At 43.6% G+C, this 20,129-nt stretch overlaps 1 protein-coding gene across 1 annotated transcript in view; it reads right to left on the bottom strand.

Moving 5' to 3' along the window:
* RAPGEF1 (Rap guanine nucleotide exchange factor 1) overlaps positions 1–20,129 on the bottom strand; it is an 83,084-nt gene that overhangs the window by 48,858 nt on the left and 14,097 nt on the right. Inside the window, exon 2 of the mRNA XM_018074298.2 lies at positions 2,421–2,560. Within this exon, the coding sequence (XP_017929787.1) occupies positions 2,421–2,560 (140 nt within the window). The remainder of the gene's footprint in view (positions 1–2,420; positions 2,561–20,129) is intronic.

The raw sequence follows: 20,129 nt of genomic DNA, 5'->3' as shown, positions 1-20,129 counted from the left end.
TGAGAGTTCAGAATGACAAGTGGAAACACAAACCCTTCCGTCAAGGACACCAAGGCATGGGAGTCCAGCCACTATCTGGGACACAGCCCTTTTTCCTTTTTTTCCTGCTTTCCTACTAGCTCTTTGGGTGATATTCCCCAAGAACACTTTTTAATGAATCCTCTTCCAAGGTCCAGAGATTTCATACGTAGGTGTGCATGTGTGTGCATAGAAGCATAAAATCCCAGGATGGTTTGGGTTGGAGGGACCTTAAAGCCCATCTCATTCCACCCCCTGCCATGGGCAGGGACACCTTCCACTAGACCAGGTTGTTCCAAGCCCCATCCAACCTGGCTTTGAACATTTCTCAGGATGGGGCATCCAGACATTTCCCTTTGGGGCATTAAATGAGAAAAACTTAACATTCAGGCAAAACAGCATCTCCATTCCCCTGCCTGGCACATGTAGATATTTTTGGATGATTTTTGAAGTTTTCCCTTAAATGATCATTGCAAATGCATCATGTATGAGACACAGATGACCAGCAAGGGTCACACCCAACCACAAAAGCTGGAACCATCCCTTTTTCCCCTACATTTTGGCAGTGAAAAACATGTCATAAATCTGCACATAGTGTTAAAGGACACCGTGGTACCTACACTATGCCCTATGATAAGAATCAAAGACAGGGTCCAGGGGACAAAAGGAGGCTCTGGAAAAAACTCCTCCAGTGTTGCCCCCATCAAGGTATAAAGGGGAAGAGGAGAAGATGTTTGCATGGGCTGAGCATAACCTTCAGCATACACACAGTGATTTTACATTAATTTTTAGTATTGCTATTTCTGCTCTACAGTGATTATCTACTTCAAGAGCACGAAAATAGCATCTTAAGTACTTAAGAGGGAGAAAAGGATGATATTTAGTTTATCAAGTGTGCCTTCTGACAGAAAATCTCCTGTTTGTCAACTGATGTCTATATTCCAGTGAGAAAACCTGGCAGCTATCCAGGCATATCCTCTTCCCCACTCCCTCCACACAAAGCTAATGAGCTGCCTACATCCAACTAATTGATTAGTTGGCCACTAGCTATTAAAATAGATAAGGAATGAACCAGAAATCAACTAAATTTCGCAGTATAAAAATGAATACAGCTTAAATAATCATGTACAGTAATAAAAATTATTGCAAGTGTTTTGTTTTCCAATAAAAAAATCCCAATCTGTACATAAAAAAAGGGTTTGATGACCAGCATAGCTTATTAGTAAATCCTCTTGCATCATTTTTAGGGGAAGGAAAGAAAAGCAAAAACTTCATCTATTATTAACATACCATGTATTTGCTATAGAACAGCATTTTGAAAAGGGCTCTTCATTTTCTAGTGCATTTAATGTGGTCACATATCAGTTTAAAGGAAGGCCTCTAAATTATCTCAAGATACCATCCTGAAACATCATTGGAATTAAAAGCCTTCAAGGAGTACTCTCGGATTTAATTTTTATTTTATTTTTTAAATAGCAGTGAGCAATGCAAGGTGCTCAGCTCTTTAGGAAGTGTATTCACAGCCTCCTGGGGAAAAAAAATACAGCCTGGGGAAAAAAACCCTCATCATCTTCCACTTGATGGTGCAGAACAGGGTGAGGAAGCCCTGCAGCAACTTCTCTGGGTGTTAAGCAAATCATACAGCATAAGATAACTGTATCTTGCTGGCTGCTCTCAATAACACTACAACAACCTTCAGCAGAGATAATCTAAAAAAGTTTGCATGTCTGGCACTGCACACACTGGATGAGACCTTTAACAACTGGGAAATGTTATGAATTATCATAAATAACCTCGATTGTTCTTAACTTTTGGCTTCGACTTATACTTGAAAACTGACTGCAACAGCACTGCTACAGAGAGAGTCTCCAGCCTCCATAATCAGGTCACAACAGGAGAGGAGATAACACTGACAGGTTTGTGACCTCAGCTCTTGGAGGACCTGGGCCTGAGGAACATCGTGCTGGGATCAGCAGCTGCTGGAACACATCTGCTCGACTCTCCCTGCTGATGTCACCAGAGACTGAGCACAGCTTTGGAGTATCTTCAAGGACTTGCTTGCCTGGGTTTGGGTTTTTCAAATGGATCACACCCCAAAATCAGGCAGTTGTTTGGAAGCTGTAAGCTTAACCCACAGGGTGTGCATGTGTCAAGCCATACACCACGTTCCATAATGAGATACTTAAACGCTTATGGAAGGAGGTCTCATCATACCCTCCAAAGGGAAGTACATGCCTTGATTTAATACTACACAGTGCAGTTTATAAATAAGTATAAAGTAACCCTGAGGATCCCTGAGCTGTAGAATTCTGCAGAGGACAAAGTCATGCCCAGGAATATCATAAAACGAGTACCAGGAAGCAAGAAACCATCAGGACTGGCAGAACACGGCCCTGACTTACTTTGTTCACTGACTTCTCTGGTGTTTTCACTGTCAGGTCAGCTTGTTTTCCCTTCTTTGAAGGTGTTCTCTTTATTTTTGGTGAATGAAACTTGCCCTTCAACTTCATGGTGAACGAGGAGAGATGAGAACGCTCAGAATCTAGAAAGACACAGAAATACAGGATTAGGGTAAATTTCTTGAAAACAGGGACGCTGTGTTACAGCATTATCTGGAAGATACTTGCACCATGTAAATTTATTGAGTGGAACAGGATAAAAAAATAATAAATTGTAGCTCTCTATTACGTTTCCAACCACAGTATCCCCACCATTTCCTGATTCACCTTGGAGGAAGCAATGCTGCAGAGCAGAGGCAGGAACAGCCGGATTGCTGCTGCCCCGTGCCTTGGAGAGAAGAGGAAAAACACCTCTCTTCAAAGCACTTATCTCCAGCAGATTCCAAAGCACTTTACAAAGGAGGTAATCATCATCCCTCTTTTGCAGATGAGCAACTGAGTCAAGGGGATGAAGAGACTTGTTCACAGACCTCTGGCACGTGGGTGTGCAGGCAGGGCTCTGCCTGGTACCCAGAACTCGTGGCTGGAAGGGAGAACACAGTCCAAGATAATGCCCTTCCCAGGATGCTGATCTCTACCCACTTGGTAGCATCAATTTTGAACGTGGCTCCATGAGTAATCTAAACAAAAATGTCTTTTGCAATGGATTTCACTTCCAATATCCCAAACTGGGGAACAGAGGAACTGCTTTGATATCAGGGCATCCTTCAAGGAGCTTAACTGCAGAACTGCTCAGCCCTTTTAAAAATTGTATTTTCATGGTTTTTTGGATATTTCAAAGCAGAAGTCTCAAAGGTTTGCAATCATGCCATATGCAGACTTACCGTTGAAATATATTTTTATCTGTAGCCATGAAGCTAAAATAAAAATAAGCTGCCTTGTAGAGAGCAATTTAGAATGTATTTTGTGCAAAGAGCACTTTAATAAATGAAGGTCTGAATTGCTCTCTAGTGACCCAGATAATTCAACAGAAGTTACCCAACTTGTCTTTAACTACATTATCAAGAAAAGTAAGCAGTTTTGCTGCATGTTTCATTTTCCTCTTAGATTATCTGGGAATTCACTGCACTGGCTGCAGCGAGTTAAAAGGACAGCCCCGTGCATGCAGCACTGCACCACCTGGTTAGCATGCAGACTGCAAACAGCAAGGGCTGCTGAGTCAAATCTAGCACCCAGGAGCCCAATACCACACAGCAGTGCAAACACTGCTCCTGTACTCACCACTCACCTAACCACAGCCAAGGGAAGGAACCTGCTCTTGCCTCCCTCCCCGTAAGGGTTGTCTCCCTTTAAACTTGGTTTCCTGGTAGTGTGTTAAGACCCTGCTATGAGCATGTTCACCAGGGCCAACACTCTGGTTAGGTATGTCCTCTAGACCAAAACTCTGCAGGATCCTATGAATAGAAGCTGCGTGAGCACCGATCCTAATCTAGCCTGGCTGCAGACCTGTCCTCTGCTTACAGAACTAAATGTTTTTCAAAGTTTTCTTCGTATCATCAAGTCCTTTTTAGTTCACTGAGGAGGGAGGCACTAAAAACCTTGGTCACTGCAGATAAATCCAGGCATATCAGTTGGCCTCTGAAGAATCACTTACAGCAGCTGGCACCCCAACTTAGCAACAATTTACGTCAGTGCTTTACATCCACGAGGGGATCTCCAAACCTTTAAAACCTCTCTGGCTCCACAGGGTGCTGAAGGTCACCACTGAAAACAGTTCCTGGCTGCTGTGATAACGCTCTTGCACTCCTCCCCAAAAAATCAATTGTATTTATTGCATACACCATATGAGAATTTCCACACATGCACGCATGCACACGCTTGCCAAGAGGAGTCATGGCTCTGAATTAATTTTTTGAGAACTGGCAAACAATTACAATAATTAATCTACGGGGAAATAATGGTAGCAGCAACAAATTGTGTCTGGCTCCTTCATGGGCTGCAGTGAGATCCAAACTGCTGGTCTCATTAAGAAAACATTAAATGCCTACAAAACCCTTGGTTGCCCATAGCGATAACTTTGTCTTGTAGGGACAATATTTGAAAGGGAGAAAGATTTCAGAGGACTACCATTTCCTTTTTTCCTTGCCACCAGACATCTCTACCCATCTCTATGGGGCAAGCACTCAAATGGCTGAACCAATGTGTGTGCATGGTCAGGAACTTCCAAAAGATGTCTTGTCAGTAGAGAAAGTTTCTTTTCTGCTGACAGCAGATCCCCTTCACCACCACCAGCTCAACCACTGCCCTTTACTTTCTTCGCCCTTTGGTCACACCAAACACCAAATCATTTGTGCACCACACTCTGATGGAAGACAGACCCACAGAGCAAGGACAGAAGCAGAATAGGAACTTCTTAAAATAGTACTAATGAAGTAAACCAGCTGACATTTGCAAAAATAATAAACGTTACTGTTTGAACAACCCTGCTAAGTCCTGCTTTGAAGATCACAAATTAATGCAGCTTTTTACTGCCATGGGTTTCCATCTACACCAAGCACTTTCCAGCTCTCATCTGCTCACAAGTTTCTGATGCATTTGCAGTTAAACAAATGAGTCACAAACCAATATTCTCTCACACTCAATTACACTTAGCACTTAAAATAGCGCTTTTCTTGTTCCAAGCACATTACAAACATATCGTTCTCATCCTTAAACAGTCAGGTCTTAACCTTACCCTGCAGATGGGAAGCAGACACAGAGGTGAAGCAACTTGTCTAAACAGAGCAGAGGGTGAGTCAGTGACTCCAGCAGAGCATCTCCATCACACTGCAGCCCCTCTCCCCCTGTGCACGGATCAAGCTGTGGAGCTCCTGTGGCTGCACTCAGTGAATGCCAACAGACATTATCCAGCACAATGGGCTTTATGGTTGGCAAGCTGATACATCATTCGAGCATTATAAGCAGAATCTGCTTTGTAATGAATCTGAAGTGGCATAAAAGAGAAGTGACACCGAAGTAGGAAAGTATTCCAGCTCAATGGTCTAAGGTACCTCAGTTTTTATATGGGAAGCCTGAAAGCCTCCTGCAAACAGCACAGCTGAGTGAGACTTCCCAGACTGGTTACCATAGCACTGGTCTGCTTTGAAAAAGTAATTTTCTTTACAAATTTACAAATCTAATGTCCTGTGTCTATCCAGTTAAAAAGCTCAAACAGCCCAGCATGCCTTTACAGATCAAATAATTTGATAACATACAGAAAGAGGCAGAAAACAGAGCCATGGCAGTGCTCAAACCACTTCTCCTGTCCCTCTGCTCCTTCCTGCCTATCTGCAGTAACCAAACCCCTTAATGCAGCATTGAGGTTGTTCTGAGCTTGGGAGTCTGCCCACTGGAAATTATTCTATCGTGTTACCCTTGCTTCTTATTGATGAATAGCCAGCAGTGTTTAGCTGGAGTCTCAGCACCAGCTTTCTCAGCTGCTCTTACTCCTCTCTGATGCACAGGAGGAAGGTACTCTGTACTTACTTCTATGTAGTGCCCAAATATTTTTCAGATAAATGGCAAAAGTCAGGGTAATAAACCCGATGGAGTGATTTCAACTGGAAGGGGGAAAAAAAAATATAAAGCGTTGTATCAAAGCGTTTCTGTCTCAAAGGAACCACTGACTTTCCATCTCTCCGTATTTCATCTGTCTGGATGCTCCAGGGCTGCAGCACACAACTGGAAAAAAAAAATCCCTTCCAAATTACTTTATTACGGATTTGGGTTTCTCGATTTCTGAGCGGGAGCTTTGCTACGTCACCCGTTTCACGGCTAATTCCATCCCCTATTAGTGAGGCTCCCGCTCCGCCGTGCTTGAACTCGCTCCAGCTGTTGAGTCACGGCCCTGCTCGGCTCTCAGGCTCATCCCCCCCTGGCCAGCACGTGTCTGGGGTCTGACCACACACACACCACCGCAGAGCTCACGCTACAGGCCTGCTCCAACCAGCCCTGCTCTCAGGTGTGGCCAGAGGGGCTTTTTCAGCACCCCTCAAGCCCCACCGGGCCGGGGAAATCATGGTCAGACAGGAGCTGCCTCGTCCCCCAGCTCAGCACTGGGTGCTGCCTGCCAGTTTGCCAACAGAAAGCTAAATCTGGGGAGGGAAGAACTGCAGACTTTAAACAACAGTAGATAAAGAGGCACAAGGGAAGGCAGATAAATCAGCTTATGTGTTTGTGGATGAAGAAACTAGGCTGCTTAGGAGAAAGATGGCAAGTCAAAGCCCAACACCATCCATGCCTGCCATGGTCAAATGGTCACTTTCCACTTGGGTTCAAATGAACACCAGAAAATGAGTTGAAACACGTGCAAGATGGTGGATTCCATCAACCTAACCCAGCAGCAAATTATTTAAAGTCATACTGAAAGTTCAAGCCTTTTACAGAGCTCAGTCACAGCAGAATTTCCAGCTGCTGGGTCCCGCTCACCAGCCATGTGTAACCAGCACACAGGAGGCCTCAGAGATGGGAAATAACCCCCTGCCTGCTTCTGGACCTCCTGGTCATGTTTTTGTCACTATGACACAGCTCAGTGGAAGGCTCCAGCAGCTGGGATGGGCAATTTAACTGTTCAACTTGTCTAGTGCTTGGATCATATATAACTAATTGAAAAGAGACTTACTTTTAATAAAAAAACCCCACCAGCTTATAATACAGTACCTTTCCTTTCCTTCATCTGAAAAACTAACCCTAAATCTTCTCTCACTCTCTCTTCCCACACCAAAACCTGCAGCTTTAGAGGAGACAGAACCTTAAAAAAGGTTCATTTTCCAGCTTATCCTGACTCTTGCGGCTCGTTAGAAAGAACGAAGTGGAGTCTAAAAATCTTAAACCACGAACGGTTCCTTTTTCAAAGGCCATTTGGGTCTCTGCTGGATGCACATATTTAAAAGCTATCAGATTAAAAATAACAGCAGACATCTCTCCCCATGCCATAATGAAGCTATTGTGCACATTTTTAATCAACCGCTCCTGCCACTTTTGCCACGAGTCCTCTGAAGGCAGCAGTGACTTATGTAATGAGTTACACAACGATGCCCATTAAAATGGCATTTGTTCCCTTGGGCTCAGCTCCATCATTTGGGGAAGACAAAAGGCAAGTTGCAAGGCTTCAGCTAAACCCTAGCTGACAGGGACTTTAAGAGTTCAGAAGCAAAAGGCAAAAATAACGAGCTAGAGTTCAAAACGACCTTTCCGCTGAGGACTGTCTGTGCTGTGGTGCAGCACCCAGTGAGAGCCTCCAGGGCTGGGCCTCTGGCTCTTCCAGACCCAATTCTGCCCTCAGTAACACAGCAGAACAGGTGATTCAGGACAGACAGACGAGTACGTGAGAGCTTACCACGAGACTGACAAAGCACAGGTCTTTCAAGATTTTATATGAACATTGCTACAATTCCCAACATCTTTCCACCTCTATCTACTCCATACCTATAAGTACACAGATCTGGGGGCCTGTGCCCTGGTTGAAGCTTTTGGGCTCTCCTGTAAACATTTAAATCATAGTGACTGACAGAAATCCAAGCCTTTGAGCTTTCAGGAAACTCAAACAGCCTCTCCCAACAGCCAAGTTTCTCCACAGAAGAGGTGGCAGAGCTGGTGCAGGAGGCACGATGTGACGCTCATAACTGGGTTGTGGGCAACAGAAACCTACTGCAAGGGCACTTGCAAAACTAATTTTTAATAATTTTATGCTGGAGGGAAGCTCTGTCTGTCTTGCAACAAAATGTTCAAGCTCACCACTGTGGAGCTATGAGGACCGAGAAAGCACCAGGTTTTAAGGAGAGTTGAAGGAAACAGATGAGGAGAACCCCAGACACTTCTCCACCCTTTCACACCTGCACTGTGTCACTCAGCTCTCACAGTACACAGCAAACAGCCTTCAGCTACATTTCACGCCCTCTTTCTCCAGAAGTCCTGAGGATGTTTAGAAGCCTAAAAATGCTGATAGGCAGCATTTGTGCGATGCTGCATGTTCCCAAAAGGATGAACTGGGATCCCGAGTACAGAAGAGACAGAATGTGACAGAACAGAACTAAAATATCCCTTTTAAACACATCAGCTGCTGCATCACGGGTGCTACAAAAGCCTCAGACCCACCACTTCCAGCTCCTTGAGTTTACTTTTCTCAACTTTGCCATTACCCCCAGAGACTGAAGCAAAGAGAAATCATTCAGAAACAAAAAAAAAGACCTGGTGTGGTACCCGGAAAGGGAAAAAAAAAAAGGGAGTGTCCAGTGTCAATCAGGAAGTTTGCCCACCCTAACCTTTGTACCTTAGGTGGAGTTGTTTGTAAGCTGCTCCAAGTCCCTCTCCAGGGAATCCAATTGCTAGGAGAGCCGCCAGGTTTGAGAGGAAAACGATGGAGGAAGGGCAGCTCGAGAATCAAACAATCGTTCCTGAGTGCTAAAGAAACTTTTCCTCCACCATCACGTCACCTTGGAAGCAGCCAACTTTTGGGAGCGGAAAGACCGACTGCCCTTTTTCTTTTTTGGCAACATTACAGTGAATGAGCATAAACCAGTGAGCATTAATGATGTGCAGTGACAGCACACAAACTTCTCTGGAAAAGGGAGGCTCAGTTCCCTCTCAGCTGGCCAGGCAATGCTCACTGACTCACAGGCTTCATTATTTTTATGCCGCCCTCTGGGGCCTCCAGAGGAAGCAAAACATTTTTATTTGTCAGAGAGCACATTTTTATTTTGATTTTTTTTTTTTTTCTTTCTAAGCAACCATGAATGAACCATCTCCAGCTGCAGCAACCTCATGTGGAAAGAGCTCACAGTGTTTGCAAGGGAATTGGAAAGCACAGGGGGAACTTATCAATTCAGCCACGTCTCCTGACTGCAGTGAAAAGGATTGGGTCAGTCAACAACTTTAATTTTATGGTGCATTAGTACTACAGCTCTTCTTCCTTCCAGTGTCATATTTGGAAGCAAATCTTCAGATTGCAAGGAAGAGAAGATGCACAAGATCAAGTAGCAAGTTCAGAGCAGCTGACCAGATTCCCTCCTAGTTCTTTTCACCTGAAGTATTTCAGAAGCATCTCCTTTGCATGCAGACACACAAACCAGGAATCCTTTAGCTGCTGAATATTGCAGCAATATCACCCAACTGATTTATAGGGAAAAAGAAACAAAAAAAGGCAAAAAGGTACAATTATTCAAACAAGGAGGGATTTAAGGGAGTAAAACTCTGCTAGCCAAGTTCAGTTTCCTCCAGCATACCAAAGCTGGCTTTCAGATTTCTCTTTGAAAAAGATACTGTAATTTATTGATAAGCAGCAGCAGCAGACAGGACTTTTGCTCTGTTTTATCAGAAGGAAAGCTACCCCAGCAGACTGAGGCCATACCAACTTGCAAGCAGAAACATTCACCAAATCACCCACAAACCTTCGTGCAGCATCTGGTGAGTCTCCGGTAATTTCCCATTTAAGTACTGATTTTGCACAGCCCTGCAAGCCCCAGAGAACTAATGGGATTACAAAACTGGTAACATGACTTGTAACTCCCACCTCCTGTGGCAGCAGTACTAGAACAAAAAGAGACTCAAGTAGCCTCCAACACCAACATGAACACTGTGGTCCATTCTCGCCCTGCTCTGCACATGGAAGCCACCAAGAATGTTAATAAACATTGAATTTTAAATGGGGAAAAAAAAATATCCAGCTACGAGGCACAACATCTGCGTTACTTCAGCAAACAGCCCTGAACAGAGAAATGCAATGGTGGTGAGGGAATCTGTTGAATTTCTCTGTTCACCAAACATGACTTAATATGGGGTCCGTGGGCATCCCCACTCGTCTGGCGGCTCTTGGAGGAGATGGGCATGACAGTGATTCAGACACCTAAAAATAAAGCCCTGCAGGCACAAGTACGTGTGTGCTCTACCTGAGTCACCCCAGGCTGTGAGGAGCATGTGAGCCAAGGCTCATCTGTTTCACTGACAGTCCTGCCACGGCCAAGCAAAAGCCCTCATCACTGAGCTCCGCTTAAAACTCTTTCTCCCATCCTCTCATTTTCTCAAGCACATTTAGACTCTTTCCACACTGAAAAACCTCTGCTAGGCCCGGGTTTCAGTCCTATGGCTGCCAGCTTTGAAACTCAGACCTGAAAGATTATAACCCAATGTTGCTGAAGCTGTTTATCCATCTCCAAGGTGACAGGATGTCGTCACTGCCACTCGGCAGGACACCAAGCAGAAACGCATTATTTCAGAGGCTTTAGGGAAAACCCTAATTGCTCACAACCTGCCTACAGGTTCACCAGCTGAGAAACAAGGTTGCAAATGGAGCCTTGACTTTTTGTCTGCCCCACAGCACTAGCTCTGAATGGGAAAAACGACAAACCCAGCCCTCTTTCATCCTTGGAGAGTAACCTCAGCTCTCATTCATTAGGCGATGGAAAAAAAAGAGAAGCTGGCTCAGATCTGCCTGACACAATTTCCAGTTGCTTTGGACATTACTAATTATAGCCATCTTTATTTTTGACCTCTGATTACAGACTCTTTGCACATTCAGTCTGAATGGCAAAGCTAACTCCTCTTTTCTAGTAGGCTTGGGAAGAACCTTAGACCCTGCCCAAGAGCCACCGCCCACGCTCATCTGAGCACAAGAAATGAGATCAAAACATGGAAAGCATTTGCTTAAACATGCTCAATTTTATTTTCTTCTTTAGCAAGTGCCACAGATCAAGGGCAACAGTCCAGGTGAGAGTGTGATGTAAGCTCTTTTCCATGCACGTTCCGAGATGAGCAACTGCTCGGCGCGGGAGCCTCGTTGCTCCCTGTTCTGACTAGCACTGTATCCTCGGGGCCCAGATGCTGAAAAGCAGATATTCAGTTCAGTAAGATTAAACATGTCTGCACAACTCCAGTGCACCATGCTGGGGGCTCACATCTCTCTGCAAGAGAGAGAACAATGAATTTCAGGAACCAGGCCAGCACTATCTCCTAGAGGCACTGCAATACCAGTGTAAACTTCCCTAATATTGCTTACTCAATAAAACAAGGCATCACAGGAGGGCTATGCAAATCCCTCAGCTTTGAAGTACTGCTCTTCTGTTGCCCCAGAGGACCAGCTCTCTATCTCCACACACACAGACAAGTGTGTGTGCAAGGTGATACAGCAGCACTGCAGGTGTGAAATTTCTGATGTAATCAGGTCAGAAGCTGCTTTTACACTATTGTTGTGCTGCTCTTGTGAAGGGTTAAGGAGCTGCAGGCCATATCCTCGACTCCATGCCCTGTTCTATACCTGATAGGATCTGCAACGAAACCACCAGCTTTACTGCCTGCCCACGGGCAGTAGGAAATTTTAGTCTTCTATAAGCACAATTTGAAACATCAGTGCCTCCAGCAAGGGGAAACTGAGATGTTAATTGAACTGAACAGCCCAGGAGGGAGCTCCCCCTTCCTCAGCTGTAGGATTAGCACATCCCTAGACCATCAAGGCAGGAAACAGGAGGTAGCTTAGGGAGTCTAAGTGGGACATCTACCTTTACTGCATCCAAACATTAAAAGTTACTTTAACGGTAAACAATTATTTGTGACAACTTTCTATTTTATCCTGTCTCCTCATGCCTGAACTAAAACCTCCTGGTTATATTGCTTCTATGGAAAACAGGTTTAAAGGCAAACTGCCACAAACACCTGCAGTTCTCTTCAGTCTTTTTGGCAAATCCTGACTTTAAAACAAACAAGAAGACTGAAGCAAACCCTAGCAGAGCTGTACAGGCGTCAGCAGCAACAGGAAGGGAGTCTGAAGGAATCCATCCCATGTCTAACTCAACTGAGCCCACTGAAGACTTAAAGTTTCAGTAATATGGAAACAGCCATCAGAATTTTACTTGTTAATGCTGAAGAAAAAGCAGCTATTCCTCAGCTACTTCAGAATATTATGTAGCCTAATGCAGCAACAAGTTTGAAAACCCACTTAACAAGGGGATACCTGAGCCTGATTTCTCTGGTGTTTCATTCTTTGCTGGCATGCAACATTTTTCATGTATCACCCTGGCTTTCTACATTTAACAGTTACTGTTATCTTTAATGGAAATGACCAAAAGTGGGCCCTACTAAGAATAGTTTCAATTTTTCAATGAGCTTCCACTTTGCTCATACAGGAAGCTGGCCTGAGGGTCAAGAAGAAACACCTTCAGTGCTAATATACAACAACCTGACAGCTAAAGGGAACTAAGCTGAGGTTGGATTTTACCAAAACCAAAGCTGAACCTCAGGTCAGCACCTCTATAATCCTGCTGAAACTATTCTTTTCTCACAGAATAAATCTTGGTGAATTAACAGTGATGATTTTACCAACAGCCCATTCCCTGATCATATCCCATCCCATGCAGAGCATAACATCAAGTTCCACAAGTGAGATCTTGCCCATGAGCCAGCCCTACCTGCCAGGGAGACACACGAATGTGTTCGAAGACCATGATCCACTCCAAATAAAAACAAGCAAGTTCTAAAAGTCAGTGCCCAGATCCTGTGGCAAAGAGGCCTTCGGATTCTATAAACAAGAAATAATTTTGTGCAGTATTTCTATTGAATTTGGTTTTGACAAAGCAGCAGAACCACAACTGCCAAAGCTGGTTTGAGTCCCTGCAGCACAGTGTGGGGCCGTGTGGTGATCCCGCCATCAGCCCTAGAGGTGAATCAATACCAATTTCAGCTCGTGGTCCGTTGAGCAATAATATTTTGAAGCTTAGGACGGCCTGTTTGGAAAACAGCAGCCAGCCTGACACTTCAGCTCCATGAGGTCCCCGAGCCCTGCGGTGCCGGGTCAGGCCAGGCCCTGCTCCATCGCCTCCGGAGAGCACGGCCCTTCGCCCAGGCTGAGCCTGGTGCCTCATCAAAGCTTCACTGTCATCAACTTTCTGCTCCTCCACTGTGAAAAACATGCCAGAACCCACTGATTTGTGCAGTGCGTTTAGGATGTCGCAGCAGTCGGGTTCAGAAAGACATAAAGAGATGTTACTCTGCTGTTACTAGAAGGGTAAATACCTCCTAAACCTCCTGGGTTTAATATTATCAACTGGTAACACATGACCTGCCTGCACAAGCTTCACCCCGGCTGTATTTTGAGTTTTCAGCTGGATCCAGCCAATAAGTAAAAAAAAAAAAAATTACGCTGCAGTAAAGCAACAAGAAACACTATAAACCATCTTTCAACTAATAAACCACTGCCTATAATGCTGAAAAAACAAAACTGACCTTGTACATATGATCCATGTTCATTATTATCATTTTGCAGTATAAGAAGCATCTAGTACTAAGCTTTGTGGCAGCACAGTTAGAAAGCATCACTTTTTAATGGCTATCTAAGATCACAGGAGCTAAAAAATACTTATGCCTAAGAGATTATGGTGGTGTTGCTCAGCAGAAATAACTGTGTGTTTTGGAGGGGGCTGAGGGGAGTTGAACACTGCAGCCATTGACTGCAGGACCTCAGCAAACATCTGCTCCCCACAAGGGCAACTCTCCCAAAACGCCCTGCACGACTTCACAAGATTTCCAGTCTGTACTTGGACTTCATTTATTTTAGCACATGTTTTCAGGAAACTTCCCTTTCCTTTCTACCCTGTTTACAAATTTACACAGCAAACTCACTTTGCCTCCCTCCCCAAACAAACACGTTAAGTTTTGCCTGTTTTCTCCTCTGTGTACTCGTGAGCTCTGAAGCTCAGCAAATAAACTCTCAGCTACATCTACTTCTAAACTGCTGATTTCTGTAGAAGAATGACAGATGGAAGGCACCTCTCCTGCTTCATTTTTGGCAACTCTGCAGTCAGAAGTCTGAATAAACTGAATGTGCCCTTACTCCTCATTAACCTGAGAGCCTGTTATGTATCTATTGCAAAGAGTGCAAAACTGGAAGATGTCTCAAACAAATCTTGGAAAAGACATTTGATTTGGGAAAAGCTGCTTCATTAAAATGTGTTGAAACTCCTGAATCCTTCTGCAAAAGGTTCCTACAGGCTATATGACTTTAACCAGTACTATTTCCATGTCTATCTTGATATTACACACAAGTCATAGATACAAAACACCCACAACGGCCTGATTGCTGCTATTTGATTAAAAAACAACACTATATATAGCAGTCACATAATTACGAAACTGAACCCACTCATATGGGAACTCTGAAAGATGCCCCTCACAGAAGACATTTTCAACAGGCATTCAAATCACTTCTAAAAGAGGATTAAAAAAAATACAGAAAATACTTCAATACGGCCAAGTTAATTTATGATTTGTTGGCAGAGAACAGAGTGGGTGAAGAGCTGAGCTGGTTTTCTGGCAGATGCACAAATCTATACTTTTAGAGAGATTGCTTGAAACTGTAACACACCAGAATTTATCAGGATAAAACGGTCAACATTCAAAGCCACAAGAATCTTATAGCTCAGGCTTTATAATGAGAGGACTTTTCCACCAATGAAAGCTAATTCAAATCAAGATGAAGGTTGGAAACTCACATTATTACTCCCCACGCAGTTTTACTCTGGAATATGACTGTCCACTTGCAAAGATTTAGCCAATTAGAAGGCAAAAGGGTAATATTTAGGGATAATTCTCATGTATATGGAAAGTTGTTTCTCAAAGATAAAAAGTTAAAGTCTAGCTTTATTGAACCAAAGTAGATAACAAACCTCAAAGGAAGAGATTTTTCTTGTAGGAATTGTCATTTCTTTCTTTAAAGGATGCTCCTATGGTACTATAAGGAATCAGGACAACATAACCCAAACATTTTCCACTGTAAAGCAGAAATCCCTGTTTTGTCCTCTCCCGTTAAGAACTGGGTCTGCATTTGCAAAACAACCCGACAAAGAGGTGCCACCTCCACTAAAATACTTTGTCATTCAGGAACCCAGTGGAAGGGAAGTCAGCTCCAGGCCTAACAGCAAAGCTCCAGGCTTACATTTAAACAATAGTCCAAACAAAGCCTGACCTAGCACCAAACAGGCAGCTGGTTTTTTCACAGGGATATGCAGAATGGTTTTTTTTTTTGCCCCCTTAATGTCAAAACTGCCATCTCTGTGCCTCCAAAATGACTGTGTGATGGCTTTTCATTTTACACAGCCAGAAATTCATGGCACAAATGGGAAAGAGGTGGGGAATCAAAGGACACTTCAGTCACACGAAAATGCAGAGCAGATGCAAAAACATGTCAGTATTGGCAGAGGAGTTACCTGGATGACAACAGCTCAACTCAATGTCTCTATGAGTGTCTTTATAGGACAAATGGACTGTGATCCTGAAGCCACATAATATTCCCATAATGGGCTTGAAACAGGCTGCCAGTCACAGGCAGCACATAATAAACAGTTTGGGCAAAGCTGTCCAAGCAATAAGCAGGTTACTGTGAAAGAAATGACCAATCTTCCCAGCAAATGACCCAGCATAACCAATCTCACCATCCCCAACAAGCTCCCAGACTTAACAGTACAAATACTTACAGTCACTTTCAACATTTCAAACCAAGAAACCGCTCCCTCATATTCTTAATTACCTCCCACAGCAAGACAGACGGGGATTTGGAGCCTCCATAAATCCTCAGTAGTAGAGAAATCAACCCACTATTTTTCTAACATTAAGTCTACTAGGTTTATTTTGTAAAATTACTAGCCAAACCAGAGTCCAATAATAAGATGATCTACGTGGAAGTAATATTTTACTTGGAGGAAAAAAAGAGAAACCCTGTTTTCATCTATAATATCCATAAATCACTGTGTTTACAAACTACAGCTTGGGGATTCAGGGCCAATCCAGTGATAGGATTTCTCTTCTATTTGCACCGTTTCAGCATCTGCTCTCTTCATGTGAAAACAAAAAGTTGCCCAAGGAGATTACAGCACTTTCACACCCTGAACCACCCAGGTCCCAAAGAGTCTGCCTAGTTCAGCTCATCAGGAGCACACCATGCTTTGTATTTCCTACCATTTTAATATTATAAGTGTTTAAATGTATATATGATAACACCGGAAAAGCAGCTCTTGTTCAACTTCAAACAAACATAGAACACTTCTTCATTACAAAAAGCTGAAGTCAAATGCTCCAAGGCTTCTTTCAGAAAGTCACCAAGATGAACACCAATAAACACTGTCAAAAGTATGCCCTCCTCTCCTCAGACATGTTCTTACTGTTCAATTACACTTGGTTGTAATGGTAGACATGGTTTGTTAAAGGATTTTCATACACCTAAGAAGCCAAGTCTGGCAGTGATTTTTTTATTTAATTTAATAAACATTTTACTCCTATATATACACATAGTGCTTTTAATGAGAAGTTCTGAAAAACACCAAAAACCAATCACCTCCAGGGTAAAAGCATCAGTGGTACAGGAGGAGGCTTCTCCTGCCAAATTACCACCACTCTTACTTGAATTCACACCTTCTGGTTGTGTATTAACCCAACAACCTTGTATTATATTAACCTCAGTCTATCATTTTACCTCCACAGAAGCACAGGCCAGAAAGGGAATTTCAGAGTTGAAGCCCATTCTCTTGCTGGATCATAAAAATGACAGCGTTACCGAGTCACACAAAAGGTCACCCACTGGGACCTGATGCAAAACAAGGAAAACCAAAACAAGGACACGAAGCAAACAAAGAAAAATACTTAAAGAAGGAAAATCTTTGAAACCATCAGTCCATCCACTTAAGCGCTGTTAATTCATAACCATCCCGATTCTTACAGCTAGTTCTAAATTTTCAACACAGCATGTGTCGCTTTATTTAAAAAAATACGATCTGCTTTCGAATTTTTCTGGGTAAGAGCACAGATGTACACAACGCTTTGCATGCTGAAAGACGCGGCTTTATAGAGGGGCTCAAATTTCACACGTGCCCATCTTTTCAACAGGCAAATCCGTTCTGACACTGGTTATTGTTACAGGATCTAAAAAATACAGAGGCACAGCACCTAACATGGGAGTTCTGAGGGCAAACAGGCTACTGCAGAGAGGCTCCAGACAGGAGGAAAAAAGAGGCCGCTGGGTCGTCAGTCAGACTCTTTTTAATCAGGTTGAAACGCTTTGCTGCAGAGGGGGGTTCAGTCTCTCCAATCCACATTCCCATCGCTCATGCTGCTTTCTTAATTAGCAGCAAGTGGACAACAGCTGTCAGTAGCCTGGAGGCCAGAAAGTTATCAGCAAAAAGGGGGATGTGTTAAGGACAGAGACAGGGGGGCAGCCAAGAGATCCATCCACAGCCAATGTGGGCACAGAACCATGGAATGGTTTGGGTTGGAAGGGACCTTAAAGATCACGTCATTCCAACCCCCTGCTACAGGCAGGACACTGACACTGAGAGGATGCTCTTCCTGCTGGCTTTAGTCTGGTTGTTTTAACATGTGACTAATTGCAATTCAATTTTTTTAAAAAATTTTTTATATTTTTTTTTTAGTATTCCCGTAACAGAAAAATTTAAACGGAGAATAGAAGGAAATGGGATGGCCATCCTAATGTCTTGATGAAAATACATGAGGGTCAACTCAAAGGCACAGAAGAATACAGTCTCCAAATATTGTTGCTGAAGTTTTAAGCATAAACATGAGAGAGCGGGGAAAAAAGATGTTTTACTTGAACAGCAGAGAGAAACTTCAGCAGAAGATACAAACTTAACCAGAGGCAACTAGAAGCTCTAACCTCAAACAGCACAAAAATAAAAAAAACTCCACTCAGTCATTATTATTTGTGTATTAAATCCTAGGAGACCAAGCTATTGGTCATGACCTTATTGCACCACATATTACACTAATGTGGGTCAAAAAGAAATCTGTCCCAAAGCGGTGATGCCCTTTGGTCAAACCATTTGCTTATCTCACAACTCCCTGACTGTCTGGATGATCAAGAAATAAAGTAATTGCTTCCCTGTTGGATGCCCTGATTACTGTCATTTGTGGCAATGGGGAACTCAATGCAATTGGAAGCAATAAAATGTATTATTAAAATTCCCCACTGCCCATTTGTTGGTGACAAATTGTCATCACCCTAACTTCAACTTCTTCAGAAAAGCCACACTTCTTTTGAATTTGGCTTCAACTTATTCAGAAAGCAGAGATTTGGAGCAATTTTCTGAGGCCTGGCTGGCAGTTCTGCCAGTTCTAAATATATCCCAGCTTTCTGAGCTTGAACCTAAGCAAGGGAAGCTGGGCTGAAGATGGAAGCATTTCCCCAAGCTGCCAGTAGACTAGCAAGACATCTAAAAACCCTCATCAAATTAAGTGCTTAATTACAATTCAGACTTCGAGACTCTGGAAATTAGGATAATCTTCTGGGAAATTTAATAGTCTCCCACAAAAGAAATTGCAACATACAAGCCAAAAAAAGCACAGAGCCTGGAGAGCGTTATCCCATCAAATCATACCTTGTACTAGATTCCTCACCCTAATTTCCAGAGAATATGAGGTGAGATCCACAACTTAATTTCAGGTTGTTGAGCCTCTGGGAAAGATTAGGATCAACATAACCAGGAGGCTAAATCATGAACAGCAGCCTCATGTCAAAGGTTGAGAAATGTTTGTTGAGATGAGCTGATGGAGAGTTACCTGTGAATGGACCTTCTTAAGCTGGACTTGGTGAACGACTCGGAGGCAAGGCCACAAAGGGCACTGCTGGGAGAAGGTCTCAACACTGCCATTTTTGCACAGACACTGAAATTTTGCCAGCCAACCATGGCTGCAGCCTTGCCAGCCCACTCTGCTCCTCTAGGTGGCATGGTCTGTGCACACAACATTACCTGCATCTTCCCACAGGGAGAGGTGTCACCGCTACGCAGCACTACTTCCACTCTCACTACCTAATGACATCCTTAAAAACATGAACTAGCAACCCACTCACAGGGTTCACGGCTCCAGCAATCACTGAAAAGCCCACAGAAGCTTAGGGAGAAGCAGAGATCATCTGACCAAAGTACCAAGTTAAACCATACCAGGGAATGAAAGGAGGGCAGAAGTTGTACTCGCTGTTCTCACCTCACTACAAGCAGCACCTTCCACCACCACCCATCATGAAGTCAGAAGTACAGAAGAAATGTTTGCACAATGCTCCAAAAATGTAAAGCTCTAGATGACCACTAAGCATCACACATCCTCCTTTTTTGATTCACGAAATTATTGCATCAAGGGAAATGGAATCTTGTTCTCAAAATAAGCCAGAACATCTCATATTTCCTATTGCCACCACCCTCATGAGCCACGACCCCAGGACCACACTGAGCAGCAAGAGAAGCTCTACTGCTTATGCAAGATGTGTGTGGATGTTCCTTTGCTGTGACATACATTCCACTACTTGCTGGCACATCCCTTTCATCTCCAGGACAACTCTGCTGAATCAAAACCTTGTGACACAGGCAGGATGCTCTACAAGCAACATGAGTGTACACATCCAAAAAACCTGCAAACTAAGAGAAACAAAGGGCAGTGAGAGGTGACAAAGAAGAAATCATATCCTGGTATCAGAGACAACAAGGAACAACACAAAAGAAAAAGCAGTTCAAGCCCAGAGCTGAAATGCAGAACTGGGGAAGTAACTGAACTTGGGCTGGAAGTACCTCAGAAGCTGAGCTATGACACTGGGTTCACTCGTATAACACAGCAGTCATAGGGGAATGAGTTTTCCCCATCAGCAGCTTATCTCTGCATCCTGCTTCCAGACAGGTTCACATCTGGAGC

The sequence above is a fragment of the Manacus vitellinus genome, unplaced genomic scaffold (assembly GCF_001715985.3).
Source record: "Manacus vitellinus isolate BGI_N305 unplaced genomic scaffold, ASM171598v3 scaffold_27_pilon, whole genome shotgun sequence".
NCBI classification, from domain to species: Eukaryota; Metazoa; Chordata; class Aves; order Passeriformes; family Pipridae; genus Manacus; species Manacus vitellinus.
The sequence above is the reverse complement of the archived record's forward strand: the minus strand, read 5'-3'. Positions and strand labels throughout refer to the sequence as shown.